Below are 11,905 nucleotides of genomic sequence, written 5' to 3'. Positions count from 1 at the left end.
CACATTAGAGGTATTATTAAAATGTTTAGAGTAAGCTATTATTAATATGTGTATAATGGCTCATTCAGAGCTGCTACTCCACTAGTTGGCGCTCTGGCGCAAAACTTGGACAACTAGATTTATTTGAGAGTTAATTTAAATTTGATTAGCAATAAAATTAGCCGCATTTTGCTCCAAAATTTCAACAAGCCACTAGAATTTGCCTGGTGCCACCTCATAATGTTCCGGCAAAATATTTATCTTAGTTAGAGCGGACTTGGCGCTTTTGCAGCGAAATCACCTAAAACGTTTGCCAAAAGCGCAAAAAAAGTAAATGTGTTTATTTTCTTTTAACAGTTTGGTCGGTGCTACTGGGGATATACAGCAACAATATGACACAGACGTTCTATATGTGTATATTTTCTTTTATGGCAAACAATTGCAATATGGATAGTCGGAGTCCACATAGTGCTATTCTGTGGACACATAGAAAGGGTGAAAATACTGCACGGTGACGTTAGCTGGAAATATACCTTAGAAATGTCAAAACCTAAGAAAAAAACAAAGAATGAAAACAAATTGTATCTTGATGGCTAAGGTGATAGCAACGGTCCGGTCTGATTTAAAGTATAATGGATTATTTATAAATATACTTATTTCCAAAAGGGTCAATCGTACAGCAGTCAACAACATAGTGTACGGTTACCACTGGTGCGTTTCCTATTGATCCTTGAACGAAAAAAATTGAGACAAATATCAAGGTTTAAATACATTCCTGAATACCAGGATGTCTGATACTTGACATTTTATTCCGATACCCGATATCGTGGACACAAAGTATCGCGATACGATACCAATGACGTCATTACTATGCTTAAATAAGCAAAACATTGACTACAATTACTTTTTATCAGATTTTAGCTATAAAACCTAATATTTTACTTTACAACCTTTTGTTGTCGGACAGGCAACATTTGACATTTTTTAGCGACACGCGACATGAATCGAATGTCACGCGACACTTGTATGACGTAACGCGACAGACATCTTAGCGAGAATGTGCCGACCTAGTGTAAATGTGTAAAAAAAGTGGCAAAATGGTGAAGGGAGGGTGGTTTTGTGTTGCTGGAGTCTGGAGAGAAAAAAGAACTTGCCAGAATATATTCGGTCGATCTTCAAGTATTCAGCATAACAATTGTCAGCTGGAGTAATATTCATAACGTTTTTTCATGATTCTAAGTAAAACCAGGATTTGTAGGGAAACAAACTTGTTGTAGGTTTTCCAGGTATTTTTTCGTTTACTGAAAGTAGAAATATATAATTATGCAGTTCATAATAACTTAATCGTTACTACCAACAAAAACCCATTAATACTTTATATATAAATGCTTGAATCGATTAAAAGGTGTTTAGTGTAAAATTGATGAAACAGATGTATTGCGAAAATGAAGTCGGACATTGCAATGAGTCTTTAACCATTTCTTGCATATGTAGACACGTTCTGCATTAAAAAAATGAAAAAATTAAATACGATTTGTACTAATATAAGCATGTACACCAGGTTCAAGTAATAAAATGAGAGCAAAGTTTTGTCAGTCACAAATGCAGTACTTTACACAAACACGCTCTTAACTTCATTATGTATTACCACGTCGATTGTTGTTTGGTAGTCATTTGTTTGGTAATAATTGTATTTGGAAGTTTGCTATTTCATAATGTTAAGTGAGTTTAGAGTGCACTTTACTCTGTTCAAGGTATTACTTTAATATGAGCTTTCACATATTTTAACGTGAGTATTTAGTGCATGAAAAAAGTTTGTGCTGTAGTCAAGTCTTACTGAGGGTCGCACGACATAAACTAAGAAACGGAAATACGTGGAGAGCAAAGCGAGCGCGAAATTTGTTGGTTATATTCGCAATTGTCCGGATTTTCTTGCAACAGTTTATTACATAAAATTCATACGTTTTTTTTTTCATTTGCCGGCGGCGCACCTGTTAAAAAGCAGTGAATTGCGTTGTTGATATGAATATTAACGTTTTAGCAACATTCATAAATACGAAGTGATAAAGTTGAATGGAAGCCCGCATACATGTTAATGTTGTCGGGCACCGAATATGCAACGATATTTGAAAATATTGCATTTTGAATTTAAGGAGCCAAAAAATGAGTTTAAACGTCGCAATAAAAGTTGCTTTTTTATATGTTTTGGTTGACTGTACATTTTGTTTAAAGGCGATTATGTTGATTTTTCTACCGGATAATGATTGTGATCAGCTTTTATATTACATTTGTACGACATCGCTATTTGTTATGTTGTTTTATTTTTGTAAACACTCATCATGGAATGGCAGATACTAGCAATTGAATTAGAAGATGGTGAAAACTGAACGTTTATTTCCAGATTTCCAGTTAATCACATTATTTCGAACCCTATTTCAAAGTATTTGCTGTTTGTTAGTCACTCGCTATTATTCAGTATGGAATCGAAAACGCGTGAAAGTTGTTAATTACAAACGGCCAGCACAATACCCACGGTGTGTGGCAAGCTTTTTGGCTTCAGTAAAGACATTTAAATATTGTTTGCTAGTGCGATTCGTTTATAAAAAATCACTTCATTACTTTTAAATTGTTTTATTGGAAGTCTTGTTTATATACTACAAATTATTTTCTGCTGTAGTGTTGGGTTGAACGGTGTGGACATCAACGAATCAATTTGGCCTGTTGTCTTTTTATTGTCTAAATAACTTCTTGTAGTTTTGCCTTATTGATCGCATAGGGCAGAATATTTTCCAACCACGTTTTGTGGTTGACTTGCTGTATGTCTACCTTATTTAGTTAGTTGGATGGGTCAAATGTAGGCTGTTGAGTCGGAGCCAGACTCACCGGAGTCGGCAAATTTGGGCGAAGTGTTTATTATTGTTTCGCTTAGAGCAGACCCTGACAAGCAATTTAATCCGGCCCGCGGCCTTTTTGTACTAAAATACATATAAGCAAAACAAGGGCGAGTTTTTACATGATTGGTTGTGCGGTATCTTAATCAATCTTTACAGAGATGGATCTAGTCATGCAAAACTTAGATTTTTAGCCTGTTTCAAATAGTAAAATGAAAATTGCTTGTCAGGGTCTGCTCTAATAGTAAAATGAAAATTGTTTTATCGTCTTTCTTTCTCGTAAGTTCTACGCAATTTTGGCATCTATACAAACAATACGCTTCCTCCGAATAATGGTGATCTATCCAACAAAAGTTTAAGAAACTTATCCTAACATTTATATACTTTTTGCACTTCGGTCGAATGTATGCCGTTTATCGACTTTGCTATATGCAGGGATACCATCTGCTCAGACAAAAAAAACAGGCTATTTAAAAACTAAAGACCAGAAGCAGATCCAGGATTCCGATGGTGAAATCCAAGCTATCAGGAATAATGTCATAAAATAAAAACTTAAAAAGTCCTATTTTTGTATGCGCAAAACGTAACTTAATCGCGCGAAGCACGAAAAAAAATGCGTTGTATGCCTAAACCTAAAATGTCAGCCTTACGTAAAGCCGAAAGTTAACTTGTTTACTAAAGGCAAACTACTACACTTATTTATAGCTTACATTACAATGTACTTGGTCCCATATTGAATTATATATTTTTAGTATAAGAAAAATATATAAATATTTTATAAACAAAAGCGAAGGTGGTCTAGAATCCTAACCCAGATGTCTCTTTCAATGACTAAACAGGTCAAAGTTGTTAACGTAAAATCCTGGAAGGGTTAAAGTTTTAACTTTAAACGCCAAAATCCTTTAAAGGATAGAGGCTTTAACGTCAAAATCAAGAAAGGGTAATAGTTTAAACGTCAAAATTCTAAAAGGGTAGGCATTTCAACTAATATCAAACTCTTGGAGAGATAGATGAAAAAACGTCAAAATTCTGGAAGATTAGGGGTTCATCCCCAGGGTTTAAGTTTTTAACGGCTAAAATGCGACCCCGAAAAAACACTGCGACTAAGATATATAAACGTCGAAAACATGAGAAGGGAAAGAGCTAACGTCAAACTCTTGGAAACGTAAAGGTTTTAACATCAAAAACCTGGAAGCGTAAGGGTCTTACGATTTGTTCGCTTTGAGCTTAAAACAGTTGAGTGAAGAGAAATTAGGTCGCCAAAGCTTTGCTGTTTTACTTATGCCTATAGTATTCGGGTAGCAACCACAAAAAAGGTTTAGAAACACTGTTGATCACAAGAACAACTGTACATTTAACCCAGGGGCTCTTGAACTTTGAAACGCGGACTCATGGGGGTACGTGGACCAATTTTCGAGGTCTAAGCATGCCGAGGTAAAATCGTAGTGTATAATAAAAATAATAGAATAACGAAAAATTTAGTTAAGAAAAATTATTCCTTAGTTTCACATTTGCTGAGCCGAATACGCAACCAATTATTTTTATTGGACTGCTTTAAAAAAGTTTAAGAACTCCGGTTCTTTACCGAACAGCAACGCAATTAATATGACCGAATCGTAAAAAGTCTCTTTCTAATAATACCACCGACTTGAAAATCTAAACCAAAGTCTGATGGCCACAACAATAACTCAGGGGTGGCGGTGGGATACATATTTCCCCGGGCGCCAATGTTCAGGGGCGCCGAAATGAGGCTTACAAATGCCAAAATGAGGCTGCTTCTTCTTTAAATACAACGTTCTATTAAAATTTGAATTGTTTTGCCGTATGAAGTAAGGTGTATTATGTTAACGCAATGGAAAATGTGATTAAACATGAAGGAGGGGGCGCCAATTATAAAGTGTGCACCCGGGCGCAAAATACCCTAGCTACCAATCTGCTTATGGAGTTGGAGAATAGAAAACCAGGGATAAAAAACAAGAATGCATAGAGTTACTTTCTTAAGACGAGGTTTTTGGGTAAACGAAATCCGTAAGATGAGGTTAGTTAGTCTACTTCCCGCATTTCTTTAACGTAATGCTGGTCCATATGCTATTGCTCATTGATAAATTTGCAAGAATTCAATAAATTCATTTGGACACTTTTTGAAACTTGGGTGAAGTAAGCATTGGGTACTAAGGTATTATATTTAAATATCCTTGCAAACTATTAATTGTGTGGTCTCCAGAAAACGATTGGTGTTGAAAGTCTTTAAAAAGACTTTTACATTTGTAAAAAAAAGCGCGTTTAGCGGATACAGTGGTGGCAATCAGGTATAACTTAGTTTCTTTAACGTTTTTATTGGATCAAACGAATTTCGTAAGAAGATCCTCGGCATGATTTTAATCAGGGCTTTCCAAAATGTTCTCTCTGCAAGTAATTTTGCTCGAAAAGACTTAAGTCTTGACTTAAGGGCACCAGCATCGGCCGAACATGTTGCGCGCTTTGTCGACACCCGGCGGCACCGCCATAAGAAATCACCTGGAAAAAAGCGGTCACTTGAAGCGTGAGCGAGCGCACGAGGTGCTCGTATCGCGTGACCCGATCAATCGGCGGCCGCCAAAGTTATTCAAGTTCTTAAACGGACCGCGTGGTCCAGGCATTGACTTGAGTCATTGCAACACTGGTTATTGATCTTAATTTTGGAAGATAATACAATTCAATTGCTATATGTTGCGTTTATGTTATTTTTTCCTTGAGATTTTGCTCATATTCGCACGAGTTTACCAGTTTAAATGTTTAAGGTTTACTTTTTAGACAAATAATTATATTCAATTTGACATGCTTTAATCATAACTTGACTGAGAATTGAGTTGCTATTTATTCTAAAAGATTTTATTTAGATAAAAACGTAAAGGTGTAACGGCAGGAAACTAAATAGGACAAAAAGTGAAGAGCAGTGAAGCAAATTGAACAAACAAAAAGGAAACTTAAAAAACAAATTTAACTGCATTGTGACGTAATACAAAGTCAGAAATGATCGCGATCTAGTTAAAAGAACATCCTGAAAATAGAACTTAGGGCAAACGGGGCATAGGCGTAGCCAGGGTTGAGCCTCAGAGGGCATGGCCCTTCCAAAACTTTATAAATATGTTACTCTTGATAATTTGTTATTTTAGCATTTATGACCAGTACAACAGTCGATCAGAGATATACCACACCTTCAATTGTCATGCTCACGTCACTAACATTGTAGTAAATATTACGTTTGCTATACGTTAATGTATAGTTTTACTAATTTTAGACAGTTTTTGCTCTTTGAACGAATTTTGAATATTGCGTTTAACACTCATTCAGTTGTTGCTTAAAACGGTTTGCTAACATTGTTATTTGTGTTCGTTACGGCAGTTAATACAAAGAATTCATACTTTTTGCTCCCCCCCTCCTAATTTTCGGCTGGCTGCGCCACTGAAACGGGCAACTTGACCAAGTCGAAAGACGAAAAATGATTCGGCATGCTGCAAGTATAGGGATGTCCGATAATATCGGATCAAAGCCGATACCCGATACCAAATGGTGATATCGTTAATACTCGTCCGATACTAGGGTTGTATCGGTGCCAATCCTAAACCAAATTACGGACATTCCTAAATGCAAGTAAGAAAGTCTAATGGAGTTATTATCATTGCGCCAGTGAAGCAACTAAACTAACTATAGAACAACAAGAATACGCATTTCTATGCAACCGAAATTGAAGCTGGGGATATTTTTACCTTAACAATAGCTCGCGTGATTTCCAGACAGGAAATGAGTGAAGGCGTTGGAGGGCAAACTAAATGGATGGAGCCTTAACGTCATTTCCTTTAGAACAAGGAAATACGTTGGAGTCCGCCTTCAACAAAGAGCTTAGCGTTTGGTTGTTGCTTGCAGCTTGGTTCAAGCGCCTTACTGCTGTACTGAGGTAAATGTGTAATGTTGTGTAGGTATATGAAGTGGAATATCAGTTTAGTTTATAACATCAAAACCTTAAATCAGTGGATCTCAACCTTTTCCTGCCGCACTCCAATCTGTGGTGTTTTTAATGTCACTTCGAGCTACCTGGTTTCAAAAGAAACCATTTTTACTCAAGTTTACTTAGATTTAATAAGCCAAATAAAGAATAAAAAACAATTATTTTCAACTCTAGCCGTAGATTTAAGATTATGGGTCGTCTTGCCGCAATGCACTTGCGTTCATTTCTATAAAACTTCGATTGCAGCCAGAAAGCTGTTGGCGTAATATTGGTCCGTGTGCTAAAGGTTGACAATCACTATTTTCCAAACATGAAATTGTATGTACGAACAAGATCCAGCAGGCAACGCTGCTATAATTATCGTTTCACGACTTGCTCCCACTGAGCCTGCGTACCTCTGAACCTGGTATAATATTATGTGTATGCCAATCGTTGGTCAGTGCTAGTTCAACAGGGCTAGATCACAGATATCACAGTATATACCCGTACTGTCATTTAACTTGGTATCTTGTTCCATTTTACAGACTATATTTGGTAAAAAAAAACTGTATCAACCAATCAAGCACAAGGAACAACATGGCCGATACTCCAAACCAAAACCAAGTAAGTTTTTGTCGTATAAAATAATAAGAATCTTTGCTGCTTTGGATTTTTAATTCCACGCCAACCTCCTCATAAATCCGTCTAGCACTGGTATTTGTCAAAGTGAAACTTATCTTATTAACTTTATCACAATACACATATTGCATAGTGTCTGAAAAATGGAAAAATTGTTTTTCAACGTGCCTGTATAGCATACGACCTTGTAATGCGCCTGTACTAACTCTTTCGGTTTATTAGTTTGATTTTAAATAATTTTAATGAATATAATACACTAATGTTAAACCAATTAGGTTAAAAAAATTATACTAAGTTTTATAGTGACCTTTTGGGAGGTTGGTTTATTCTTTAAAATCGGTCATTTTATTCAATTACTAGACGAAATACCAGGCGTTGCCCAAGTTATATATAGGGTACTTACTTGTACCAATAATATGCAGCCTTTTGCTATAAGCGCGATATATTATGCGCATTCGGGCAATGCCACGATTTTGCGTGGTTATAAAGTGCTGGGTCGAGTAAATCCTTTCTCACAATTAAAGTAGGATGCGGCCCTTATATGAGAGCAGCAACAGTAGGTCTACTTATCTCGCAACTTTAGCTAAACAGCAGCAATTACCAAACAAACGATATCAAGTTTAAAAGTGTGTAACCAAATAGCGATTCTGTCGCAGTGTTTAAACTGTACGGCAATATAAAGCCCGTAGTTCAGCTGCGCGTCTATATATACTGATAAGCAGCAAACATAACTGTCTTTAGTTTTACGGTTGTTACCGAACAGCGATCAACATTAATTTGAAACTTAGTATAATCCGACAAAATTTATTTTACAAAAATCAAGCTCTATTAACAAACTGTTTTGAAAATTTGAAAATATTCGCACAGCGGGGTTATTATTTGTAATCTTGCGACTTTAGCAAAACTGCCGGCGCCACATCATTTTCGGGATACTTCAGTAAATAAGCGCTAACCTAATCAGCTCCAACTAATCTACATTTCGTGATGTGCATATCGATCGGAAATCAATAACATACCTAAACCTTATTTTTTTTTAGAGAACCCACACAAAAGTAAAACCTTAAATAATAGCAGCCAATGTTCGCATTGCGTGGTATACAAGCAAATAAGTAATCCCGGTACCATACTGCGTCCAACGTAAGTAATATCTCGACCAAAACTGAAAAGTGGTTACTATTAAAACCACCGCATTAAATGCGATATTTTGCGAAATCTATAAACCTAATTTTGCGCGGTAACATAGTTTAAGGAGTTCTTAATTACAAAATTCGCAAGTTGGAAACATAAAAATTTATTTTTATTAAGCCAATATACTTCATTTGATTTTTATTTCCACGCAGGTAATTGCGCTTGAAAAAAAGTTTTGCACGGCTACGTTAGGACAGGGTTTCTCAACCGTGGCCCTCGGCCCCCCTGGGGGGCCACGGAGCGGTAATTGGGGGACCACGGTCATAGGCTTAGCAAGGGGAACACAGGGCTTTTTCTCTCAAAGAAATTATGAATATTTTACTCTTAATTATTTGTTTTGTAGCATTTATGAGCAGTACACGACTGTCGATTACAGGCATGTCACACCTCCATTTGTCAAGCACTGTTACCTCGCAAAGGATTCTGTTATTATGTTTTTTGTATACATTAATGTAGTTTTACTACTTTTCGTCATTCTGTTTTTTTCCTTTGAATGGCTTTTGAGTATTGTGTTAAAACTCAGTCAGTTGCTGCGCGAAACGGTTTGCTAGCATTTTTGTTTGTGTTCGATATGGCAGTTAATACCATGGCCAAAGCAATCAAGTTATAACGAGCCTCGCTGGCGGGAAGCGACTAATGGACTTTAAATCGTAGTGTCATTACTGATTCGTTGTAAATAGTTATTTGTTAATACTTTATATAAAGTCGATTTATCGCTGTGAGGTAACAGTTTTATTGTCAAGTTATTTAAGTTGATAGTTTGCCTACTCAGGGTGTCTAGTCTTTTTCTGCTTTAAGAAGCGGTGTTTCGAATGAAGTACTCTTACTAGTTTAAGTTCAAAATTTTCGCCCCTCACATATTTTGGCTGCCTAAGACACTGACCACGGGCACAACTCTCTAGCTAGGTATTGCAAGACCAAAATGTCACCATTTGTTTGCCATTTAACCTAATTTTGTGTTTTTCGTTATGACTGTAAAACTTTTTTGTAACGTTTTGTAACACATTTTTCTAAAATGTTCTTTGACGCGTCAGTAGAGTTGTTTAAAACTAGAGTGAATCCTTTTTATTGGTTTATCGCGGAAAGTTACACCTAATTGTACGTACGTGAGTGGCAAGTTTGGACAAATGCCTGTCGCTGTGACGAAGTAATTACTGTGCTGCTTTATATGTATCCATTCAATATCCATGTAGTGAGGCGTCAGTGTTTTACGGGCGGCAGGTCGATTGCTTGCCGATAAATCATTAAGTTTCCTTCAAATGGCATTGGGCGAGAAACCAACGAAGAGATTTCGCAATTCCCTTAAGGGGCGTTAATTTGCAAAAGAAACATTCCATAGTAAAACGCATAAGGTGCGCTGTAAGGTTACTCAAGGTCATTTTAGGCCAATATTCAGCTAGAGTATGTCAAGTAATAGTGTTACGCCAAACTAATCCAGAACTCTACTTAACGGCCTGCCGACTGCCAAGCACTGCAACGCGTGTCTTTTACTTGTATTATAATAAGCGACAGTAAAATACTAAAACACTGAAACAACGAAAAGCGGCCAACGCCTAAAAAGGTGACTTAAACGTTATTTCACAGGGTTTTCTACAATGCAATGCACTCAAGCTAGACCCCAAACGCGACTGCCCACATTAGATTTCGTGTCCCCATTCACTACAACCAGGGAAAAAAGGTGTGCGTGTCAAACGAGGTGCCAACCGAAAACGTGATAAGATAAGAAATAAAGCGTGAAAGGTGAGGTGCAAAAGTGGAAAAGCGATATAGTTTATGTAATTGAGAAAGGGAAAACGAAAACACGCGTACAAACGATAAAACACAGAAACAATAACTCACATAGAAACTATAAATAATCGGTGCAACACCCCCCCTTCACAATTTCGTTGCCCACCTGGGCAACATTGTTAATGGAAGGTTTCCACGTCGGGGTAAAAGCGTGTCGTTTTCCTTGAACGCCTCGGTCTGGTGGAAGCGCTGGTGCCATCGGGCATCAGACCGGGGCTTGTGTTGTGGTTCATATCACTCGCGAGCTGGTGGTTGGTGAATTGAGTCGTTGGGTGCGGCTGTGCTTCAGGTGAACGTGGCGTTGTAGTCATGGTGAGGCGAAATCCGATGTCGGTGGGGGGCTCCGTTGTTGGTTCTTCGGTGTTGTCTTCTTTGTCTTTTTCTTGATCATATTGCGTGTGATGTCCGCGGCTACGCTTCAAACGGTTTCGCTGGACGTTCTGTTGTCGTCCGTTGGCCGCTTCTATTAAATAATTTACCGGTGGTCGCACTTGGATGACCTTGTACGGGCCTGCATAGGGAAATTAAATTTTCGGTTTGGCCTTACAGGGACTACGTTATCCCTTAGTAAAACCGAGTCGCCGACGTTGAATGCGGTGTCATCTGCATTCCTGTTGAAATGCGCCTCCATTCGCTGGCGCTGCTTGACGAGGGTAGTCCGAACAACATCTTCGGCACGAACAAGTCGGTCGTGAAGGCTTTTGATGTTGTCGTTAATGAAATGCGACTCTTCGGATCCTGCTCCGACCAAGTCCGCAGGTAGCCGCAATTGTCGACCTGTTAATAAGAAATGTGGTGAAAATCCCGTACTTTCGTGGGTACTCGCATTGTACGACGCCACAACAGCAGACAGCGCTTCATCCCAGGAGCGTTCATCTTTTTGAACGTAATTTCGAATCATCGAGATTATTGTTCTGTTGTTTCGTTCAACACCTTTGTTTCCGGCGGAATGATAACCAGTCGTGCGTGACTTACCGCAACCAATCAGCTGCTCCTTAAACATCTTGCTTTCGAAATTCCCGCCACGATCTGAATGGATGATGTCGGGAACTCCGTGAACAGTCATCCAGCAGTTGTTCAATACGCTGGCCGTTTCGGTTGCTGTTTGCGTACGCAAGGGCCAAGCTCGGACATATTTAATAAACACATTACAAGCAACAAGGACATATTGGTACCCGTGGCGTGTTAAAGGTAACGGCCCCATGATGTCCACTTCTACCCTTTCTAAAGGACCTTCTTCGCAAGATGGTACCTTTTGGTGTTTTTGAGGGTTTCTTGTTTAACTCGCACTCACGACATTCCATGCAATACCGCTCAGTCTCCTCGCGCCAGCCTGGCCAGAAGTGTCGTTCAGCGACCTTGGCGCATGTTTTACGAATCCCCAGGTGACCACCGCCTAACTTTGCATCATGAAGTAAATCGAAGATTTTGGGTTTTAGTTCACGCGGTGTTA

The 11,905-nt window shown here is 38.2% G+C and overlaps 2 protein-coding genes across 2 annotated transcripts in view; both read left to right on the top strand.

Annotated features, from left to right (window-relative positions):
- The window catches only part of LOC146137300 (NACHT, LRR and PYD domains-containing protein 12-like), a 180,668-nt gene that overhangs the window by 33,150 nt on the left and 135,613 nt on the right, over positions 1 to 11,905 (top strand). The window lies entirely within an intron of this gene.
- The window catches only part of LOC146137303 (NACHT, LRR and PYD domains-containing protein 12-like), a 28,769-nt gene continuing 24,266 nt past the window's right edge, over positions 7,403 to 11,905 (top strand). The window contains exon 1 of the mRNA XM_083393706.1: positions 7,403 to 7,461. Coding sequence (XP_083249832.1) covers positions 7,435 to 7,461 — 27 coding nt within the window. The 5' untranslated portion in view covers positions 7,403 to 7,434. The remainder of the gene's footprint in view (positions 7,462 to 11,905) is intronic.

The sequence above is a fragment of the Ascidiella aspersa genome, chromosome 7 (genome assembly GCF_963924565.1).
Source record: "Ascidiella aspersa chromosome 7, kaAscAspe10.2, whole genome shotgun sequence".
NCBI lineage: Eukaryota > Metazoa > Chordata > Ascidiacea > Phlebobranchia > Ascidiidae > Ascidiella > Ascidiella aspersa.
Note: the sequence above shows the minus strand (reverse complement) of the source record. Positions and strands in the feature narration are given on the sequence as shown.